General features: G+C 47.2%; 1 protein-coding gene across 2 annotated transcripts in view; it reads right to left on the bottom strand.

Annotated features, from left to right (window-relative positions):
- The window catches only part of CDH13 (cadherin 13), a 1,030,795-nt gene that overhangs the window by 16,244 nt on the left and 990,248 nt on the right, over window positions 1-24,303 (bottom strand). For both annotated transcript variants that reach the window (XM_003998309.5, XM_045046893.1), the window contains one exon: window positions 17,880-18,022. In XM_003998309.5, coding sequence (XP_003998358.4) covers window positions 17,880-18,022 — 143 coding nt within the window. The remainder of the gene's footprint in view (window positions 1-17,879; window positions 18,023-24,303) is intronic.

The following is a 24,303-nucleotide window of genomic DNA, read 5'->3' as shown; positions in this document are numbered from 1 at the left end:
ATTCCGCCGGTAAGGAAATGATGAGACCTTTTTATTTATTTTTTATTTATTTTTCAACGTTTATTTATTTTTGGGACAGAGAGAGACTGAGCATGAACGGGGGAGGGGCAGAGAGAGAGGGAGACACAGAATCGGAAGCAAGCTCCAGGCTCTGAGCCATCAGCCCAGAGCCTGATGCGGGGCTCGAACCCACGGACCGCGAGATCGTGACCTGGCTGAAGTCGGACGCTTAACCGACTGCGCCACTCAGGCGCCCCTGGTGAGAACTTTTTAGAATCAGGCAGGTTATTCTGCCATCAGCTAGACAGTAAAAGGGTGAGCAGGCAGAGGTGGCCCTGGCGCGGGTGTCGTTAAGCCAAAGGGACCAGGTGACTACAACCGGGAACCACTGGCAAGGTGCTTCCCAGCAGTTTGTAGCCTGCAGCTGTGCCCCAACAAGGGCAGGCAGGAAGCCTAATCTCTCATCAACCCAGAAGGAGATGGCAAGCTGTCTGGTGACAGCCTCCCAGGGGACCCAGGGAGGCAGGTGAGAAACAGCAGTTCCTACAAGCCTGCTGGTCCACGTGGATACATACAAAGTCATCCGGTGCCATCACGGGCCGCACCCTAGCGCAGGGCACATGGCAAGACAGCAAGGAGATGAGGCTGAGCGTGTCTGGCAGGACAGGGGGCCTTGACTTTCATGACGAGTTGCTTGTACTGATTCCGCGGACCACATGAAGTCACCGGAGGCTTTTCAGAGAGACGGCAGAACATCTGCTCTGACTGATTTATGGAAACACACGTGATACTGGCAGGAGATGTTGGACGTTGGAGGCAGGGAGACCAGCGATAGGTGGTCATGATGTCACGATGTGGGCAAGTTGGAATAAGAAAGAAACGTCTTTTTTGGGCGCCTGGGTGGTTCAGTCGGTTAAGTGTCCAACTCGCGATTTCAGCTCAGGTCACGATCTCACGGTTTGTTGAGTTTGAGCCTCGCGTTGGGTGCTGTGCTGACAGCGTGGAGCCTGCTTGGGATGCTCCCTCTCCCTCTCTCTCTGCGGCCCCCCACTCATGCTCTCTCCCAGAAGTAAATAAGTAAGCATTGAAAAAGGAAGAAAGAAAGAGACGTCTTGTCTTGGTGATCATGCACTCAGATGAGGCTGCTCGCAGAAAAGCGGAAGGTAGTGGGGAGCGCAGAGACGCGAGTTCAGCTCTGATGGGGCGAACAGCCCCTCAAATTCAGTGCGCCCGTGTAAAAGCGCACAGAGCTTAGGAGACACGCCAGCGCTGGGTAGCGATGGAGGACTTGTCAGCAGAGAGGCTTTGAAATAGTCCTAGCCTATCAGGCAACGCGACGTGACAGGGCAGAATGGCCAAGGGGTGAAGGGTGAGGAAACCCCGGAGTTTAACGAGCGGCTGGTGGCTTGCAGAAGACAGAGGGGACGTAAATTGGAAGAGGAGGCAATGGACGGCAGTGAAATGTGTCGTGACGCCCCAGAGGATAAGGGGTAGAGAGAAGCCACGGGATTTTGCAAGGAGAAGGGGACTGATGACTTCTCTCTGAGAGCCTTCCACTATGGAAGAACCAGCTGGAAGGAAGCCGGGCAGTGAGTCAAGAAGTGACAATAGAGACTTTTCAGCGGGGCTGGTGGAAATGTAAACGTATCGACACCCAGGGAGAGTTTTAGAATAAGCATTCCAATAAATAGCTGCTGACGTCGAAACACAAACGTCATTCACCAGCAGAAGGATGCCAACTTCTCATGGTGGCACGCCACCAACTTTGGTTGGATCGAGAACTCAAAAGAAATGGGGCGCCTGGGTGGCTCGGTTGGCTAAGTGTTCGACCTCGGCTCAGGTCATGATGTCACGGTCCGTGAGTTCGAGCCCCGCGTCAGGCTCTGTGCTGACCGCTCAGAGCCTGGAGCCTGTTTCCGATTCTGTGTCTCCCTCTCTCTCTGCCCCTCCCCCGTTCATGCTCTGTCTCTCTCTGTCTCAAAAATAAATAAACGTTAAAAAAAAAAAAAAGAAATGTGTAATTACTTTGAGCTTGGCTTTCCACTGTCAGCTTGTCTTTGGTAGAATTTCTTAATTGGAAAATTATTTTTCTTTTTTTTTTATTGAATAAGTGAGCATCTCAGAGGAATCCATTATATTTTTTTCCACTCTGAATATATCATGAATATATTCCACTCTGAATATATCATGATGAAGTGCCATCATTTGGTAGAATGGATGAGAAGGCATTAGGAGATAGCTCCAGGGGCCCCGCAAATATGGGAGCTTCTGGGTTTCGGCAAAAATCCCCCTCCCCTTCTCATCCCTTTCTACTGGCCATCGTCAGTCCCTAGTGGCCTACTCAGCAGGACCAAATGTCAGCACCAAAGCATGGGTGAGAAATCCTCTCCTGTGGATTTTCGATTTCAGTAGGGAAAAAGCTTCAATTTGAGCAAAACTCCCAGGATGTGGAGCTAGAACTATGATTCCTCCTTGCAGCTCCCCTCCGCCAGGAGCCCATGGGCCATGTTCTCAGGGTAGCTGCTTTAAGGATCAGAGGACATTCATCCTCTGGAGGGATCACCTGTGGTTGCCGGGGCTCCCGTCTTCATAGGTTAGAAGATAGAAAGGCCCCTGAGAGATGGACCATTCCTGGCAGTGGATTTTAAATGGAATGGGAAGTGGGTCCTCCTTTGGGAGTTTGGTGAAGGCCATGGTCCTGCTTCCAGAGAAAGGCACCTACATTCACAGAAGGTATTGCAGACCTTGTAAGTACAGCTGTAAGTTCAGGCAGCTGGTCTGGGATACCTCTGTTCGTGAGTATTTTATTTTGTTTTACTCAGAATCCTGACCAAATAGGATTTCCACTATAGCCAAAAAATACTGATTTTCCTGATAGATTCCATTATTTAGATGCCAGATGTGTGTGTGTGTGTGTGTGTGTGTGTGTGTGTATGTATAATTTATGTAGCTACATATCTATACATCATCTACATATCTATATATCTTATTGGTAAGAGACACAACTAAAAACAAAGTGTAGGGGCACCTGGGTGGCTCAGTAGATTACATGTCTGACTTTGGCTCAGGTCATGATCTCACAGTTTGGTTCCTGAGATCAAACCCCACATTGGTCTCTCTGCTGATGGCTCAGAGCCTGGAGCCTGCTTCAAATTCTGTGTCTCCCTCTCTCTCTAAAATAAATAAGCATTAAAAAAACCCACATAGGGGCGCCTGGGTGGCACAGTCGGTTAAGCGTCCGACTTCAGCCAGGTCACGATCTCGCGGTCCATGAGTTCGAGCCCCACGTCAGGCTCTGGGCTGATGGCTCAGAGCCTGGAGCCTGTTTCTGATTCTGTGTCTCCCTCTCTCTCTGCCCCTCCCCCATTCATGCTCTGTCTCTCTCTGTCCCAAAAATAAATAAACGTTGAAAAAAAAAATTAAAAAAAAACCCCACATAGTGTAATCCTAATTAAAATATCTATAATTAGAAAAAGATTAGAAAGAAATATACCAAACCTAGTGATTTTTGCTCCAGGTAATTAACATTAAAATAATACTTTAAATTTTTTTCTTTATAGTAACTATGTCCATTGTAATAATCAGAAACAGAAACGTAAATTCAAAAGTTATACAGAGGTTTAAAAATATTTTGGCAACTCTTTCTTTTCTCTCACTCCTTTGTTTGTTTTTATGACGAATTGATATTTGGTATATTTACAGGGTTGGGCTTACCCCTGCCACCTAATTTTAGAACCTTTCCATCACTCCAAAAAGGAAGCTGGGGCTCACTTGTACTTAACTCTTCATACCTAACTTCCAGCTCTAGGCAACCACTGATCTACTTTCTTTCTCTACAGATTCATGTTTTCTGGACGTTTCTATAAATGGAATCGTAGAGTAAGTGGCCTTCCCTGTCTGGTCTCTTTCACTTGGCATCATGGGTTTGAAGTTCATCCATGTTGTCGCAGGAATCACTTTCTTTTTATGGCTGAATGCTACTGCATTCCAAGGCCAGACCGTGTTTTGACGGACATTTGGGTTGTTGGTGCTCTTGGTCTGATATGAATCATGCCGCTGTGAACACGGCCATAGAAGGGACGTTTTTCACCTGCTGCAGTGCTCCAAATGTATGTCCTCAAGAGCGTCCCCTTGGAAGAGTAGGGTCCCTGGTCTCACCACAGTGGGACAGGCTGGCTTCATACACACAGACCACCGGGATCTGGACAAGAACTTTCAGAACTAGCTCTGCAAAGTACAGGGAGGTGGTAGGTTTTTCTAGTCTCTGGTCTCACGTCGTCCCTGAGCTGGGTCTAGAGGCATGCAGCATGGCCCCTACCTTGGGACTCTTGAGTGGAAGTGATTTTCGATGGGGAATAGTGTGCAAAGTGAGTTTGCCTATGTGAAGAATAAAATGCAGGGAGAGAGAGAGACAGGGGAGAAAAGCAGGAAGCTTATTCCTGAGCCCCGTGGGCTCTGAGCATCAGGACTGTTCTCCGGCCTGGTACTCAGTAGATTTTTTGAGTTAACTTAGGTTGACCGGAAAGAGCTAATGATGAATTGCTCTTTGCGTACATGTAGCATATATGGCTACATTTCCATAGGTTTCCAGCTCTATCTTGCTTCTATTCTGAGAGCAGTAGTGACCTTGTCTAGAGTCTCGTCCTTCCTCGTCCCCGCTAGAGGAGAAATAAAGGGTGCATTGGATGGGCTCTGTGAAACTGGGGCTGAGGGTAGGGAGTCCACACTAGGGTCAAGGAGAGAGACCTCAGATGATGCGTCAAGAAGCTTGAGGACCCAATTTTGGGAGGAAAATCAGGAAGACAGGTCAATGTAAGAGGAGCCCAAGTTCAGATGTGGGCTCCTGAGAGAAGGAAGGCACCCCAGCTGGTTTCTGAGGCTTGTTTACAGGGGCAAGAGGTGTGCGGGTGGCCATCTACTCTGCCTAAGTTCCCCCCGTGTTCCTGGGCTTCTGCTGAACCCTCACTAAGCAGCTATGAGCAAAGAAATGCCACGTCTATTTCTTCATACGAACAGGGCTCTACCGTACCTTCGCCTTTGCTTAGAAGTGAGAGTGAACCCCGCTTCCTCTAAATAAGATTATCCTTTGTATTGTTTTCTTCAGCTGATGTTGGATCTGCGGTGGCTTCTCAGTGTCTCTATTTACGTATCCGTTTTGGGCTGTGCCCCATAAGCCAAGAATCTCGTCGCTTTCAAATCCATAAGCATTTAAAAAGATTGCCGTGTTAATGCAGAGCTTGCCAGTTCCATTTCACACTCTGAAAAATTTAATAGCAAACCAACCCAAAACCCGGTCAGAAAATAGGTTTGCAAAATACAATGGCAGGTTTCCACGTGTCATGCTGCACGTGGGCCTGAGGCAATTATTCACATAACTCAACCTTAAGTTGAGTTGAGTTGAGTTGAGTTGGACACAGTAATCTGCAGTCTGAGTGGTTCGTAAAGAATTCAACACTTTGGTCTTTTGTTTGTTTGTTTGTCTCCATTCTGCTAACTTCAGAGGAAAGGAAAAAGGGGGAAGAGTTGATTGGGAGGCTGTGGTGAAACAGGAATGCCTCTTTTCATTCATTCAGTCAGCAACCATTTACTGGGGACTCTGCCCCGTGCGTGCCTGGCCGGATCTGCGCGGGAATCAACAGCTCGGATGCCGGCTCTGGAGATGCTAACGGTGTGGCAGGAATGGATACGTACACCGATGCGGGACAGCACGGTAAAGTGGGGAAAGACATGAGGATAAGATGTCGTGGAAGCTTGTGGCATGGAATAACTTACTGCCTGGTGGCAGATCGGAAGGCTTTGTGAAGAGACAGCATTTGTGCGTGCAGGAACTGAGAATACTTTTGGAGAGGGAGCGGTTGTTCTGGAAGGAGGAAGTCGTGGGGCTGTTTTGTGGGAAGAAGTCAGGAGAATGGCTTTGATCAAGGCAGACGATGCTGCAGGCACGGGAGGAGGGGACTTGAATGAGGCACGAGGACGCAGGAAGACAGCTGGGCGCCAGCACGGTCGGGATGCGGGGTCACGGGCTGGACCCAGGCGCGGGGTTAGGGGTGGTGGCGGAGGGGCATCAGGGGGATGGGTTCCAGCTGGGGGTGGGGGCTGTGCAGCCGGCTTTGCTATTCCCCAAAATGGGAAATGGGGATACAGAGGAGAACCAGCTAAGAGACGCTTCTGCAGGAGGAACCGCGCTGGCAAAGATGGGCATCGCAGGCAGTATTTTAATGCCCAAATCAGTTTCTTTTCCCCAATGAATGTGTGAAAACATTGTGCTTAAGACAGTTGATTTGGCTGCTCAACATGGAAATGTCCTTCTGTCGGGGAGATGAATCTCCCCTTAAATCTTCAATTTCCCCATAAGGCAGAGGTACGATGCCCATGTGGAAGGCGGCATGTTTTGGCCAATTTTCTGATTTAGAGCGCTACTCTGAGTGGAGGACTCTGTGGCCCATCCCTTCCCTGGAAAAGTGCTCAGACCACCACCAGGGTGGTCGTCAGGTGGCACTTCCTAGCTGGCCTCAGACATGGGTGATTCTGCAATGATAAGGTTAGAAAATCAGTTGGTAACTCGGTCCAAGTCCATTGACTTAAACATCTGCTAGGTGTTTACTAGATGCCAGAATTTTCATTCATGATTTCCAGTCCTTATAACAACCCAGCAGGTGGGGAGTCTCAGACCAATCGTGGTCCATCGAGGTTGGGGGGCTGGCTTATTTCCAGGTGTCGCAGAGCACTGGGCCGCCACTCTCTCCACAGACCGCGCATGCTGTCAATAAATGGCCACGATCTCCGTCTCTCTATTACCAGATCTCCGGGCTTTTTTATCGGGCCATTTTGTCAGTGACAAAATTGTAGCTAGTATTTTCAACGTGATTGATATTTTACTGGTACTTGAAATAACGAGGAATGATGGCTGGGTCTTCAATTTATTTTTCTTCCTCAATTACTATAACAGCTGAGATAAGGGGTGTTAAACTGGCTTAATTGGGTTGCCATCATAACTAATGGCTTGATTTTACCCAAACTAGCATATTTGAAGCAGAATTAATCTAAAGGATCTTACTACACCCCCGATGCAATCTACAACTTGGTGGACGTACAAAAAGAAAGACCACGAATCCGAGGCATCTGTCTGAAGTTCAGGTCTCCCCACCCCCTGTTGGAAGCTGGTATTATTTGGTAGTTATTTCCCTATGGAGCCAGATGACACTTTTTTTCTCTTTTAATCAATCTAAATGTACTTTGCACAATATTTCAATTTTGAGTCAACTGGCATTATCAGCACATCTATTATACAGGGAATGAGGGAAAAGGCAGGTCGAGACATGATAGATCTTAGCCTATGAAAAATCATTATCTCAGTGTATTCCATTTTAATCTTACAGCTGGTCTGCCTGCTTCTATATCTGTGTCTTCTTGGGAACCCACATCGCATTTTTCACCGGCAGACTCCAATACGCTTTCTATGAGTCGCTAAGTCATGAGAACGTGCGGCCGAATTTAATGATAATTTGGCTTGTTTTTACACTACCGTTCCCCTGTTCTTCAGAATGAAAATAGATGGGGAACGGGACACTCTGATAATCACAGAAAGACTTAATCCGGATGCTAGAGATAGGATGGGCTTCCTGGCTCGAACTGTCTCACATGCGCTGAGTTCGAGGAAGAACCTGAACTGATCTCCACCCCCCCCCCGCCCCCACCATCCCCTTTGTTTTCTTTAACTCTCTCCATAGTGTGGGCGCTGGGGGCAAGGCCACTTGGACTTTACTGAAGCAAAATATTTGCCTTTGGTGTGTGGCGTCACAATTTAGATCTTCTCGGAGGGCAGAAGAGCCATTGAATAACCATCAAGGAAGGCTGAGCCCTGTACAATTTCAGGAATAAAGATGAGGTTATATAGGTAAGAGGGAGGCAGGAGGGTCAACCCAGCAGAATTCGGAGCAAAAGGCCGTAAGCTGGAAATCAGCAGCCGGCTAGGCCGTGCCTGCCCATGACCATCCCCCGTGGGATTCCAGAGCTCTTAGGAGAAATTGCCTGTGACAGTTTTCAGCCCACATAAGACAGTGAGACTAACATTTGACCTTTCTGGTGATTACCTGAGCAGGAGCGACAGTCACACAGGGATTTACCCGGTGCTAATTGCTGCCAGTTTGCTCCATTGTCAGCACATCCTCCAAAGGGATTCCATCTTACTGCGTTCCAGAATGTTCTCTCTCCACCTTGGTGTTTTCCTTAACAGTTGTTATCCGCCCCCAGCAATTTTGGCAGGCCAGCAATTTTGTGTTCGTTGAAGTCTTCAACAGAAGGGTTCGCGTACTCTGAAGGCACGACCTTAACCTTTTCAGAAAATCTGGACCACATAAGGTAAATGATGATATTCATCTCCAAAGATAAAATGCTTGCCAACGTGAAAGGTCATGCCTTATTAATCTGTAGGATTAAGGGCTTTATTCTTCCAATCACTTAACTGCAGCTGCTCCTGCTTTAGCAAAACAGAAGCATTTCACTTATAATTTAGGCACCGTGTTGTTAGGTAATTTGCAACTCATTAAAATTGATAATAGTTTATGAAAAGTGCCTTGTACATCCTTGACTGCTCTGTGGGTTACAACCTAACCTTTATCCAGGGGGAGGGACTAGAGTGCCTTTCTTCCCCATGGGCGGGGTCAATATCACTGTGAAGCATGATTCCAGAATCCATCTAGACTGGCTTTGGGGCCCCATGCAAAGGTCCAAAGAGCTTTTCATCGCTGTTAACTACACAACAGGTCTCCAGCTCTGCTTCTGAGTGTATTTTTAAATTCCCCCATCCTGATCTCATAGTCTCTAGTCTCTAAGAGGTACCTAAAAGAAAATTCTCTTGTGGTGCTGCCTTGTCATTGTTCTCAACTGCGTCAGCAGAGCTGTGTGTCGTAAGTTAAGGTTGCAAAGTATTGTGTGGACCTGAGAAGGTGAGCTTTGCTCTGTTCCCTCTGACATCCTGCCACTCATCTTTCCTGGAGTATCAGCCCATCAGCAGCTGAGACTGTCCTTCTATAGAACCGTAGGGTGCTGAGAGCCTACCTTTAGGGGAAACAGGTACTTGGAGAATACATGAATGGTTACAGCTCTCCGGGGGAAGGTGCTACAGTCCAGGTACACACTCTCTGTGTAGTCATGCATTTTTTTTTTTTTGGCGTTAAGTTTTAATTGAAATATTAGGAACACTCGTATTTCTATAAAGGGTTTTCACAATCTGAACGCACTGACATCGTCCAATATTACAGGGTCAAGAAAGACATCCAGCAGGTAGTCTAGCAGTGATGATTGGCTCTGCCTGGGTTTGAGCTTTATATGCATGGAACCATTCAGGATGTGGTCTTCCGATCTGGCTTTGTTTGGCTCAATCTTACGTTGGCGAGATTCATCCGTGTTGCTGCGGATAGTTGCAGATCGTTCCTTCTCAATGTTGTACGGTCTCAGTTGTGTAAATGAGCCCACTTTACTTACTGCATTCTTATCAGGCATTTGAGTAGTTTCCAGTTTGGGGGCTATTATGGATAGCGCTGTTATTAACATTCTTGCACCTGCATTTTGGTGAACTATCCACATTTCTGTTGGATACATAGCTAGGTGTGTCATTCCTCGATCGTAGGGTGTACATTGGTCACCCTTAGCTGATACTTTCCGGGCCCAAAGTGTTTGTACCAGGTTGGCTTTCCACCAGCTGGATGTGAGGCTCCTGATGATTTCACATCCTTGCCAACACTCGGTATGTTGCATGTGACCAGTTCAGCTCTTTGGTAGGTGGGTCACAGTATTGCATTTCATCGTATGTCTTTGACTGATTTGTATTTTAATTTCTTCCTGCATAATTTAATATTTATTTCTTTGAGTCACGGAGTTGTTTATCTCGTCCATGTTTATTGGCATTTATGTATCCTCTGTTGTGAAGTACCCACTCACGTTCCTTCCCTATCCTGTGTTGGGCTGTGTCTTTTGCTTACAGATTATAGGATTTCTTTGTATTGTAAATATCTTCTCTGGGGGTTACCTGTTTCCTTTCTTTTTTCTTTTTTTGCCAGAGTTTTTTTTTTTTTTAATTTTTTTTTTTCAACGTTTATTTATTTTTGGGACAGAGAGAGACAGAGCATGAACGGGGGAGGGGCAGAGAGAGAGGGAGACACAGAATCGGAAACAGGCTCCAGGCTCCGAGCCATCAGCCCAGAGCCCGACGCGGGGCTCGAACTCACGGACCGCAAGATCGTGACCTGGCTGAAGTCGGACACTCAACCGACTGCGCCACCCAGGCGCCCCGAGGTTTTTTTTTTTTAAGTTTACTTATTTATTTTGATTTTTTTTTAACGTTTATTTATTTTTGAGACAGAGAGAGACAGAGCATGAACGGGGGAGGGGCAGAGAGAGAGAGAGAGGGAGACACAGAATCGGAAGCAGGCTCCAGGTTCTGAGCCATCAGCCCAGAGCCCGACACGGGGCTCGAACTCACGGACCGCGAGATTGTGACCTGAGCTGAAGTCTGACGCTTAACCGACTGAGCCACCCAGGCGCCCCTACTTATTTATTTTGAGATAGAGAGAGAGAGTGTGAGCTGGGGAAGGGCAGAGAGAGAGAATCCTAAGCAGGCTCCGCACTGTTAGCACAGAGCCCGATGCGGGGCTTGAACTCACGAATGATGAGATCATGACCTGAGCCGAAATCAAGAGTTGGATGCTTAACTGACTGAGCCACCCAGGCGCCCCACCTTTTTACTTTCTTAATGATATCCTTTGATGAACTGAACTTGTGAATTTTAACATCATCTGCCACGTTTTCCTTTTGGGGGTGAATACTTTTGTGTTCCACTTAAAAAAATAGGCAAAGGCCTATGTCAAGGACACCAGTATGTTTTTCTCTAAAAGATGTATTATTTTACCTTTCATATTTTGGCCTGTAATATATTTAGAACTCATTACTGTATATTGTCTAAGAGAAGAGTCAGGATACACTTTTGTTTTTCATATGTGCATTCAATTAACCCAGCATTTTTATTGCAGAGACCATGCTTTCTTGTCTCCAACCACCGTGTCCTTGTCACAAACAGGGACTGCGTGTGTATCTGCTATTAAACTCTAAACTCTCTATTCTACTTCATCAGTCTGTTTTTTTCTGTCTGTGTGCAACCACCACAACTGTAACTACTATTGTTTTCTAATAGGTCTGAATATAGAAGAGCGTAAGTCTGCCAACTTATTCTTCAAGGTTGCCTTGGCTAATTTTAACCCCTTATATTTCCATATGAATTTTATAATCCATTTCTTCTCCTCACCTCAAAACAAAGACCTAGGATTCTGCTTGATATCATGTCGAATCCTTTAGGTCAGTTTGGAGAGAATTTACATTTCAATAGCATTGACCTTCTAATCCATGAACATGGTATGTCTCTCTATTTCATAGAGTTAAAAATTCTCTTAGTAGTGACTTTTAGTTTTCAATACAGAGTCTTTCTGCTGTGTCCTCATATGGCAGGGGTGGGGGCAAAGGAGCTCTCTGGGGTCTCTTTTAGAAGAGTATTAATCCCATTTATCTGCTTCCATTTGCATGACCTGGGCACCTCCCAAAGGCCCAACCTCTAGATGCCATCACACGAGAGATTAGGTTTCAACATATGAATACTGGGGGTACACAAACATTCAGTCTATAGCACCAGCCATCCCGTACTCCAATGCTTTATATCTTTAAACATACAGCCATTCTCTCCTTAAGACATTTGCCAGGTTTTAACGTGGGTTTGCTTCCTCTGTGAGGTCTTTCTTTCAGTGAGACCCCAGGAGATTTCACCCTGTCCTTTACAGGGCATTTGTCCGTGGGGGAAAAGCAGCCATGTGTTTAAGCACCCCCAGGTTTTCACTTTGTCACATAGGCTCCATGTGACTGTTATGAGCATTTCTGGTTTATTTCCCTTCATCTTGGGCCCTCTGTCTGGGTCAAGCCCGACCCTCACCCGGAATCAGAAAAGACCCTCAGAGAGAAGAAATGGCTGGCTACCTTACAGTTTTTAAAGAATGTTCTTCCCTCTTTGGTGTTTTCACTGTTTGAGGCTTCATGTCTTCTGCAGCTCTCTAATGCCTTTACCATTAAGTATCTTTTGGGGCGCCTGGGTGGCTCAGTTGGTTTAGCATCTGACTTTGACTCAGGTCATGATCTCGCCATTCATGAGTTTGAACCCTGCGTTGGGCTCTGTGCTGACAGCTCAGAGCCTGGATCCTCCTTTGGATTCTGTGTCTCCCTCTCTCTGCCCCTCCTTTGAGCTAGCTCGCTCCTTCCCTCTCTCCCTCTCTCTCAAAACTAAACATTAAAAAAAAGATGAAGACTTTTGGGGAGGGTCTAAAGTCTGAAGTTGTAATCTATCCTGATTTTCCTGGGTTTTGCACTATTACATTGCTACCTGGAAGGCCCTACAGACATACCTTTTATCAACATGTTTGGATATAAATTCCTGAGGGACTCCTTGTTTAGAGAAAATAATTTTATTTTGCTTTAGCTTTCCTAGGTTATATGACAAAAAAAAAATCTTTGTTCTTTCATTCCATCAAATACATTGAATGTCTGTAAGTTAAATAAAATCAAATGCTTACTTTGTGTAAAATGGAGACATCAATTAAACTCTTAACTTTGATTTAATAGGTAAATGTTACTGTTTCCTGGTTAAACATAATACCTAGAGATAAGTTTTCGGTGAGCGACAAAAAGGAGACTTTACACCAAAGTTCCTTTGATTTATGAGTTCTTTTTAAATTTATGTTCTTTTTGCTCTAAGTCTTTTGGGCTTTGTTCGAGATTATCATCTCTAATGACGGTTCTGTGTATTAATGCCAACCTGTTTTCCATTTATCATTACATCTTCAGGGATATTTCGTCCTTTTGGAAACATCTGTGACACTGGATTTTGAAAATACTTGTTTGATATTAGTATGAAAAGAGTTAGACAAGAAGTAGATTTCGCACCGTATTTTTCTTGAGGACCATTCTTGGCTCCATTCTTTCCTTTCTATAACCTCCACTGGGGTGAGATTGACATGTAATGAACATTTCATATGGCTTTTGATGGTGAGTGTAGAGGGCACAGCACATTGGTCTCTCATTTCTTTTTAAGTTTTTTTTTTTTTATTTTGAGAGAGAGAGAGAGCACATGTGCATGTGTGAGTGGGGGAAGAGCAGAGAGAAAGAGAGAGAGAAAGAGAAAGAGAGAATCCCAAGCAGGTTCCACACTGTCAGCACAGAGCCCAGTGCGGGGCTTGAACTCACACACCACGAGATCACGACCTGAGCCAAACAAGAGTTGGACACTTAACTACCCAGGTGCCCCCACTTTCTCACTTCTCACAACAACCCTCTTTAAAAAAAGTTTTTTTGATGTTTATTTTGAGAGAGAGAGAGAGAGCGTGAGCAGGGGAGGGGGAGAGAGAGAGAGAGGGAGACACAGAATCTGAAGCAGGTTCCAGGCTCTGAGATGTCAGCATAGAGCCTGACATGGGGCTCAAACCCATGAATCACGAGATCATGACCTGAGCCAAGGTTGGACAACTAACTGACTGAGCCACCCAGGCGCCCCAATAATCTCACAACAATCTTCTAAATAGGAATTACCTTCCTTACTTTATGGAAATAGAACCTGAGTCGCAGAGTCTATAGGCAGCTTTCCTAGTCACACCTAATTTTTCTGGAAAAAATTAAAATGTACTTCACTTCTAGTTTTCTTTTTTTGATCACTAACTGTGTAAAATATTTCAAGGCAATGGCAACTCTATTTCCTGCATTTCAACCTTTCTTCATGCTGTTCTTAGCTGAGAATTTTCTCTACAAGTACAGATACTTTTGGTAGCACAGAACTCTGAAATCATTACTTTAGTGGATCTATAATTGATACTTTTTATTCAAACAGCATTTTAAACTTTCTTGGCTTCTGGTCACCCACTGTTGATGCCCTTAACACTCCCGTCTAGACCTGTTCCTTCTACAAAACTTACCTGTTCTGATGGCTCCCATCTCTTTTGCGTGGGTGGCTCTCTAAGAAAAACCTCCTCACCTCTCTTCCCGTCCCAATTTGCCAGCTTCTCATGCGACATCACCTCCACATCCACCCCCCTGCTCCCCCCCCCCCCCCAATAAAGACAACCTGGGAAGAACCCTTTGAAACCTGTTCCATTTCAATGGAATACTCATTCCCGGTTTCTGGACTAGAAATCTGATATCACCTTTCAGTATTTTATGTTAAGTATGTATTTGTTTCCCTCTAGGTATTTTCTAGACTCACCCTTTCTGGTCCATTTCTATTGTCACCAGGCACACCCTGATGCCTGCAACTAAGAACGTGGCAATGGCTGTCAACATTTTTCCTGACTCTAGGCTCACTCCATCTAAACCGACCTCGCCGCTTGGGCATTGGCCCATGCTCTTACCCCGATTTCTGCCACAGCTCTAGGAGGCCTCCTTGCCTCCCCTCTCATCATTGGAGGCAGTTTCTATACAGCCATAGGGGTTATCTTTCTAATGCACAAGGGTTATTCTGGAGGCAAGGAAGCAACGTAATCAAACACCTTGGCATAGCATATAGAGCATTTCAGGATCTGTTTCAGGATCCAGTCCACAGATATGTGAGTGCCTGCTCTAAACCAGGCACTGTGGTAGCAGCCAAACATTCGACAAAGGAGCTGGTACCGACCTTAGAGCAGTGGGTGCCTGGCCATTTCTCTGCTCCTAGCTTCGCATATATGGAACCTGCCAATCTAGCCTTTTCAGTGTCTCACATATTCGTATTCTTTCAGGCTTCTACTAGAATGTGTTACCTTTTCCAATCAACAAAACGAAAAGGCTGCATGCTGACTGGGAGAAGATATTTGCAAAGGACATATCCAGTAAAGAGTGAGTACCCAAATATATAAATAACTGATATAACTCAACACCCCCCAAAATAAATAATCCAATTAAAAAGCGGGTAGCAGACACGAACAGACATTTCCCCAAGGAAGATATACAGATGGCCAACAGATACGTGAAAAGATGTTCAGCGTCACTTATCGTCAGGGAAATGCAAATCAAAAGCACAATGAGATGTCACCTTGCACCTGTCAGAATGGGTGAAATCAAAAACACAAGAAACCATAAATGTTGGCTCGAATGTGGAGAGAAAGGAACCCTCTTGTACTGTGGGTGGGAATGCAAACTGGTGCAGCCACTCTGGAAAACAGTATGGAGGTTCCTCAAAAAGTTAAAAATACAACTACCCTACAACCCAGCAATTGCACGACTAGGCATTTATCTACCGGATACAGCTGTGCTGTTTCGAAGGGACACATGCACCCCCATGTTTATAGCAGCACTATCGACAGTAGCCGAAGTATGGAAAGAGCCCAAATGTCGTTCGATGGATGAATGGATAAAGAAAATGTGGTATGTGTGTGTGTATATATATATATACATATATATATATATATATATATATATATATATATATATATATATATATATGCATGCATGCAATGGAGTATTACTTGGCAATCAAAAAGAATGAAATCTTGCCATTTGCAACTATATGGATGGAACTGGAGGGTATTATGCTAAGCGAAGAAGTCAGTCAGACTTCACTCATATGAGGACTTTAAGAGACAAAACAGAGGAACATAAGGGAAGGGAAACAAAAATAATAAAAACACAGGGAAGGGGACAAAACAGAAGAGACTCATAAATATGGAGAACAAACTGAGGGCTACGGGAGGTGTGGTGGGAGGGGGGATGGGCTAAATGGGGAAGGGGCTTAAGGAATCTACTCCTGAAATCACTGTTGCCCTAGATGCTAATTTGGATGTAAATTTTAAAAAATAAAAAAATAAATAAGTAACGGGAATGGGATTACAGAACTGTGTTGCTTTTCCTCAACTCCTCCTTCATCACTCCGTAGGGATCCCCTTGACCAAGAAGCTCCCTGTGACCAGCACGAAGGCTGGACAAGGGCCCCCTCTGGGCTTAGTTCCATCAGAACAGTTATGACATTGCACTGTGGTCTTCTTCTTATTGGCCTATCTCCCCAAATCACTCATTAGCTCATGGAACACAAGGCCCAGGCATTACTCAACTCTGGGTCCCCCGGACCAAGCCCGGCGTCTGTGGACGAATGTCTGTGTGCTACGTCATCGTGCCATTTCCTCCTCAAGAACCTCTGGGGTCTTTTGGCTGCCGCCTCTGTGAAATGACTCGTCTGGATGTTGAGACGCTTTGAAGATATGACTGTTCGGCTTCCATCCAAACAGGTTTCCACTTGTTCACTCACAGTGGATGTACCGCTTCTCTCTCCCTTTCTTACCGTCCGCACCACACTCCCTCCTGGTCTTGGTTCCTCTGCTCTGTGTTCTCGGGCACCTTTACCTCCTACCCTGCCATGGACGCAAATCCTACCTGCCCTCCAAGGCCAAACTCAAAGGCTGGCTTCACCGTGAAGCCCTGTCTGCCTATCATACACCACGCCGACCGTGCCCTTCTCAGACACCTGATCCCGTAGGCGGCTTGCACGTCAGAACCTAGCACACGGAGACGGAGTCTGAGAGTTCTTAGTTCACCTGTTATCGAGTGTAACGAAGGGCACGTCAAAGGCCCTGTGAATACTCATTTTGATATACGGGACTCCAAACTGAAGCTTGGGCCACGAACCGCGGGCTTTTGAGAATAAGAGGGAGAGCAAACCTTCTCAGGTGATCGATACGATAGACATCTCATCTTCACCAGCTTAACCTCCAAACCGGCTCTGACCCCCTCCCCCCGTCTCAGCCAGTGGCAGCTGCTATTAGATTTGCGTCTGAAACACAGAGACTATCTCCAGAATCTGACCTCTTCTCTTCTCTTCTCCTCTCCCATAACGGGTCCAAGCGCCCGTCATGCCTACAGGGTCACAGTCTCCTAAGAGGTCTCTGTACTTGTGTCCTTGTCCCCCACGTCTGCTCTCAACAGGGCAGCACGGTCCTGTCACACTGAACCCTACCCGGCCCTTGGCGATGGCGTCCCATTTCACACACAGTGAAATCGGAGGGTGGTGTAGGGCGACCCCCTTCCCGTCCCGCCCACTCTCTCTGGTCCAACCCTCTTGGCCCTCTGGCTCCTCCCTTAGAGAACTTCAGGGCTCCCTTCTCCACTGTCTTCATGTTTCTACTCCAATGTCACTGCTCCAGGGGGGCCCCCGAGGGCTGCCTCTTGAGAACTTCAGGACCCTGTCATCCACAGTCTTTTCTGCGTTTCCTTGTTTCATACATAAATAGTACGTTCTCATCCCCCCAACCCCCAAAGTGTACTACGTATTTTACTCAATTTTCTTCCTTTCTCTGTGAGCGTATCAGCGGCACAGGGAGAGTGGGTTTTGTGTGTTCGCTGCTGTATCCCCAGCATCCAGAAGGGAGTTTGGCACCTGGATGTTGCATTATTAGCTTCTGAATGAACAGCAATTGTTCTGCGATTATGAAGCTCCTCGCTGAGTGCACCTGATGTCTTTCCATGGTCTCCTGTGATAACAGGATAAAAGCTGCAGGGCCAATTCAGTCGCCAGGTTTGGCGAGGCCCTCTGGGACAGCATGAGGCCAAGACAAAGGACGTCAACGTGCCTTCCTGGCCCTGGCGCCTACCCTGGACGAAGCACAGTGAGCTCACCACTCTGACCTCTAACTGGACAAAGACTGGAGAACCCGGTGTATAACTGACTCACTGTGTGTTTCTGCGTTTGCTTTCCCCGCCCCCGCCCCCCCCCCACATTTGTATTCTTCCCAAGAACACCTCCAGGTGTTATGAGAGGAAATGTAACACGCGAAAATACACTTACCGCTGAGACATATACACTTGGTGGCCCTTTAAAAATTACTCACCACTGTCGATTGCTAGGAAGAGGGCAGCATACACGCTGTTGTGGACGAATGGCGACTCACGGTCCAGCACTGCCATGGTGTCAACGGTCCCATTGATGGGGTTGATGTTCAGCCAGCCGGCTGGGTCCTTGTAAACGGAATACCTGGAAGAAAATCCCAAACAACATCATGTTACACTCAGCACAGATTCAGGAAATGTTCACCGAGTACCGGGCACAAGCTCTCACGCTAGGTGCCCGAGAGAGAGAGAGAGAGAGAGAGAGAGCACACAAGCAGGGGTGGGGGGTGGTGCAGAGGGAGAGGGAAAGAGAATCCCAAGCAGGCTCCGCACTGTCAGCATAGAGCCCAGCCCAGGGGCTTGGATCTCACAAACACATGGGATCATGACTTGAGCCAAAATCAAGTGTCTGTGGCTTAACCGACTGAGCCACCCAGGCACCCCAGATGCCAGGTAATTCTTGTTTTGTGTGTTTTTTTTTTAATTTTTTTTTTTTTTAAATTTTTTTTTCAACATTTATTTATTTTTGGGACAGAGAGAGACAGAGCATGAACGGGGGAGGGGCAGAGAGAGAGGGAGACACAGAATCAGAAACAGGCTCCAGGCTCTGAGCCATCAGCCCAGAGCCTGATGCGGGGCTCGAACTCACGGACCGCGAGATCGTGACCTGGCTGAAGTCGGACGCTTAACCGACTGCGCCACCCAGGCGCCCCCAATTTTTTTAATGTTTATTTATTTCTGAGACAGAGAGAGACAGAGCACGAGTGGGGGAGGGGCAGAGAGAGAGAGGGAGACACAGAATCCGAAGCAGGCTCCAGGCTCTGAGCTGTCAGCAGAGCCCGATGGGGGGCTCGAACCCGCGAACCGTGAGATCGTGACCTGAGCCGAAGTCGGACGCTTAACTGACTGAGCCACCCAGGTGCTCCCGGGAAATTCTTAATACGACCCCCAAAACATCATTACAGTTAGAGTTGTCCATTTAGAAAATGACGGCTGACCAACTCCGTGCTGAATATTTGGTGCGCACACCACCTTAGTGCCTCACGACAAGCCTGTGAGGAGAGAGCTCGTATCTGCCGGGTTCTCACAGAGGCAGAGTTCACGGCCGTCCAAGTCCGGTTGTGTTTCTTTTACACCCTGGGTGCGTCCCTGTGCAGAGCCAGTGGGAGAATCCCTACCGTGGAGATACAGGTAGGACCCATGGACCTACCATGGACCTGGAGGCAACAGCCATTACCTCTGATGGAGGGTAACCCTGGGGACCTCACAGAAGATGTAGCATCTGAACCAAGGCCGGAGGAAAGGGTGGGGTGCTGTCAGAGATTGAGAGGGCAGACAGGTCAGGAAGAGAGAACAGAACGAATTAACACATGGAACAGAGAGATTCACTATGTAACAGGATCCTTGCATGGAGACTCGTGACACTGAGGCTTTTCCTTCCAGGAAGCAACTTTATTCGTGCCGGCACGGCTCAGTTGGGTTCGTACCAGAAGAACTGAGCCCCAGATACCACATCCTGTATTTTTTAATTTTTTTTTAAACGTTTATTTATTTTTGGGACAGAGAGAGACAGAGCATGAACGGGGGAGGGGCAGAGAGAGAGGGAGACACAGAATGGGAAACAGGCTCCAGGCTCTGAGCCATCAGCCCAGAGCCTGACGCGGGGCTCGAACTCACGGACCACGAGATCGTGACCTGGCTGAAGTCGGACGCTTAACCGACTGCGCCACCCAGGCGCCCCTCACATCCTGTATTTTTTATACATTTTCTATTTCTTTGTCTCTCATATATGGTAACGCACAAACATGCAGTCTGATTAAGTGGTCTCATGTTACAATGTCGTGAGGGATACCGTCATGTATGCGTGCAGCCAGGTTGCCCTGAGTTTTTTTTTCCCCCTCCCCATAAGGAGGGGACCCTACCACAACTAGAGCATAAGCTCCACAAAAGCAAGGACATCTGTCTGCTGTCATGACAACAGCTCTGAAAACATTGCTCAGCACATACACAACACTCAATAGACAGCTGCTGCGTGAATGAGCGTTTAGGTGTCAGAAGGTGGATGGTTGTGGTCCGAACATACCTTCTCCAGGGGACACTGAAAGGAAATGAGTTTAGATGGATTATAAAGACCCTGAACCACTGTTGTAAGGGGTTTGGATTCTGGATAATGGGAAACCTTCAAAGAATTAAAAAATGTTAGTATTTTTTGAGGGTTTTGTAAAGGTAACCCATTCTCATTCTAAGAAGTTCAAACCAAATGTGCATTAGGTAAGAAATGAAAATCCCACCTACCAGGGAGATTCTAACTGAACAGGACTCCGATTTCTTTGAACCAAGGGGCCTGGGTAAAGGGGGACTCTCCCAGTGACACATGGCAATTTCTCCCATCACTCTGATACCCGAGCCAGAGAGATGCTTGTGTTTTCCTGCCATTCCCCACCAATCTTTGGAATATATGCCCCTGAAGAGACATGAAAACTGATAGGTCATCAGTCAGGCAAAGGTGCCTGAAGTCGATCATCTCTGCCCTATACTGCCGGCTTTGGTTCTGAGAATGTTTTAAAACCTGATTGAACCATTAAGAGTTTGGGGCAAATTGCCGTCTTCATCTTCACAGTGGAAAAGACGTCGCATCTTAATCCTGGGGACCTGTGAATGTTACCTTATGTGGCAAAAACCTTGCAGGGATAATAAAGTGGGGGATCTGGAGGTGGGGAGGTGATTTTGGATCACTGGGACTATCTGCAACCACAGGTGTCCTTTTAGGAGGGAAGCAGAGAGAGATGTGAGACACAGAGAAGAGAGCTAAAGCCCCCACGACCGTGGACGCAGGGACTGGAGTGTTGCAAAGGAGGCTTCCCTGGTGTTTTCAGAGGGAATGTGGCCCAGCTTGATTTTGGCCCAGTGAGGCCGGCTACGGGTGTTTTGGACTCCAGAACTGGGGAAGAATCAATTTCTAGCCCCACCAAGTTTGTGGTGATTTGTTATAGCAATTTGTTACGATCATTTGTTATGGTGACGATAGGAAACTAAGACAGTGGGTATGACATCCCCACTTACAGACGAGGACACTGAAGAACAGAGCACACACCTACCGAGGTCATAGAGTCGGAACGCAGACCCAGAGCCCTGGCTCTGAACCCCCACTCTAAGCTGTTTCCCAGCTAACTTGCTAAAGCGTGGTCAAAAGATAATTGCCGAGGTCTAAGAACGAGTTATCTCCAAGGACAGAGTGAGGATGACTCCAAGAGTAGTGGGTCGCTTCTTCATGAGAAGGTGAGACTCAAGGAGCTGTCCACACGTATGTGGCCAAGGAGAAGGGGAGCTGACATTCCTGACTTGGAGGCGATCTTGGGGACCAGGCAATGTGACTGCTATCCGAGGGAGGCTGTGGTCACGGAGAGGAGGGGTGCTCAGCCTGGGGCCTCGAGGGGGCCTCGAGAAGGGAGCCGAGGAATGAGAAACCACTGGAACAGCCTCCAGGAGACACGCAGCACCGCACACGTGGTCCCAGCGTGACCACCAGCTAGGGAGACCCTTCCGCTTGCTCCCAGGCTCTGTTGCAGCCTCAGCACCAGCCCCTGGACGTCCCCGGGCTTCCGCTGGGCACTGACAGACCCTCCAACATAGCGTCCCACTTTAGTTCAGAGAGAAGGACTCTGGTTTACTACAGTCCCTCGTGAATTTGGGGTCCCGTGAACAGAACTGAGCACCTCTGTGTGCGCCAGTCAAATCAAATCACATTTTTATTTTGCAAAAGTAGATGAGCCAGACCCTGGACTGCTGAGCAACACCAGGGGTGGGCCTTGCTCATGCTTCCTACAAGGCATCAGGTCTGGTCTTTCTAGAACAACCTCAGGGGTGCAGTGCCCACTTAATCATGATAAACTGAGTGTTTACTATGCACCAGGCACTTTTCTAGGACTGCCCTGTACCTACTCTTTCAGCCTCACATCAACCCTGAGAGGCTGATAATATTATTATTCCCATTTCACAGATGGGGAAACTGATGAGATGCTGGATGCTATAGATCTTTTCATGGTCTTACTTTTTTTTCTACTAAACTCCAGCCTGTAGATGTCTTAGTTCTCGCAGAACTCCTATCATTTAAAATCTACTATGCACTTCACTTAATTTTATTTTTAATGTTTATTTTTGAGAGATAGAGAGTGCGAGCAGGAGAGGGGCAGAGAGGGAGACACAGAATCCGAAGCAGCTCCAGGCTCCGAGCCATGAGCACAGGGCCCGACGTGGGACTTGAACCCACGAACCGCGAGATCATGACCTGAGCCGAAGTCGGACGCTCAACCAACTGAGCCACCCAGTCGGTCCCGCTTGTGTGTTTTTAAAAAAACCTTAAGTAGAATTTTTATTATATTTTTATTATAGTTGAACATCTGACTTCGGCTCAGGTCATGATCTCGAGGTTTGTGAGTTCGAGCCCCGCGTGGGGCTCTGTGCTGACGGTTCGGAGCCTGGAGCCTGCTTCCGTATCTGTGTCTCCCTCTCTCTCTGCCCCTCCCCTGCTTGTGCTGTCCCCTAAAATAATTAACTATAAAAAGATAACATAAAAACATCTGTTGCTCTTTTCGACATCGATTTATATCTCCACCTGCAAACTTCTACTTGTCTTCAAAGACCAGGCTGAAATGTCCCTTTTTGGTCATTCTGTAAGAACTCCCCAGTAAGAATTAGTCACTTCCTCTTCTAGGTCTTTGTTGGGCACAACCATAGAGTAAAAAGCCTGTTGGAGATAATAGGGGCCCTTGCAGGTCGGCTACTTTCATCAAAGTCCACTTCAAGACGTCAGGACGAAGTTCAAGTGCCATACTAGCACATACTGACTGTGCCCGGCCCTGTGCCCAGGTCATCAGAGTCAGCACCAGGCTCAGTTTTGGGGCTCACAGCAACCAGATGAAGTTGGCATCATCCCTGTTTTACGGACGAGCTCACCAAGGTTCAGAGAGGCTTAGCAACTTGCCCAAAGCAGCACAGCCAAGAAGTGGCAAGAAGTGTTCCCAGCAGGTAACAAGTTCACGGTGGACCCAGGAGTGATTTCAGATAGTTCAATATTTGAGATAATGAAACATTTAAATGGACCGTATTTTATTCCCTGATGACTCAGATCAGAGTTTCGAAGGTAAATAAAAATGAATTAAATTATCTAGGCTTTTCATGTTGGCAAAGAAAGAGTACTCTTTGTTTCTCGCTCAGTTGTGGTCTTGGTCTCCTGATGCTGCAAGTTTCACAGGACGATGGACATTTCTGCTTCTTCTCTTAGATAAGGAGCAGTTCTGTTCAGTGGAAAGCTTTACAGACGTGAACTTGGAAGCTGGCCCCGGTGCAGTCAGCCTGACCCCGTCACCCTCCCAGAGAAAGCAAGGGCCTGAGCGTTTTACATGATAGCTACTCACGATTTTTCTTCCTTAAAAAACCAATCAGGTATCCATTGCTGCGGCTTTTTCTTGTGTTGTCACATGGCCTTTAATTTTGTCTCCCTCTATGATTTATTTTGTTTGGCGTCTCTTCCCATCGGAGACCTCGGGGAGGCATGCCCTTGTCCCTGGTCTCCACGATGCCAGCTTGCTGTTTCTACTCAGAATCCCAGCCACGGACAGAGGACAGGGGCCACCCCACCGACTGAGCCCAACCTCGTGTTACCCTGTGCCCGCACAATGCAAGCCGAGACCTGCGTGCCAGAGCCTGAGGGTAGGTGTGATTTTTCCCCAACCCTAGAGCTTTCCACCCCACAGGGGTGAGCAGCTCGAGACCAGCAGCCAAGCCACTTTTCCACTTCCTGGGTGATGGGCCCTTTTGTCAGATCAGCCCTTCTGACCAATTCGCCAGACGCTCTATGTAAATTTCTGACATTTTCAAAGCTGTCTTTTTAATAAACCTTTTGGTATAAAAACACCAGCGTGCAAGATGTTTTCCGTGCTTTTAGGCCTGAAAAATGCATACGGCTTATTAAATTGGAATTTCCGGGCAATTTATCTGTAATGTGAACTTTGCTTGTTACAGGGGAAGAAGAATCAAATTAAAAATGGGACTCATTTCAGTCTGTAATGTAGCTTCTCAGGAGCTGCTCGAGTGCTTGCGGAGATTTGGCCTTTTCTGGGTGTCGGCCTCGGCCGGCATGGGGCAGGATAATTAGGAGGATCAGACCGTGTGGGGACGTGGGGTGGGGCATGTCTGACCATGCTTGGGCCCTGCACCTCTCCTGGGAAGCAGGCTTACTGCCAACGAGGCCCCAGCGGAGCAGGAAGAAAATTGCCAGGCCAGAGGCCAGGGCCCGGTATTTCCTGAAAAGGATTTCCAGAGCTCGGGCTGCCCGGCTCAGACCCTCATGGGGCCCTGGTAGCAATGGGGAGGAGGGAGAGACTCAAAAGGTTCAGCAAGTCTCTTCCGTAAGCTTCTTGGGTT

The sequence above is a fragment of the Felis catus genome, chromosome E2 (assembly GCF_018350175.1).
Source record: "Felis catus isolate Fca126 chromosome E2, F.catus_Fca126_mat1.0, whole genome shotgun sequence".
NCBI lineage: Eukaryota > Metazoa > Chordata > Mammalia > Carnivora > Felidae > Felis > Felis catus.
The sequence above is the reverse complement of the archived record's forward strand: the minus strand, read 5'-3'. Positions and strand labels throughout refer to the sequence as shown.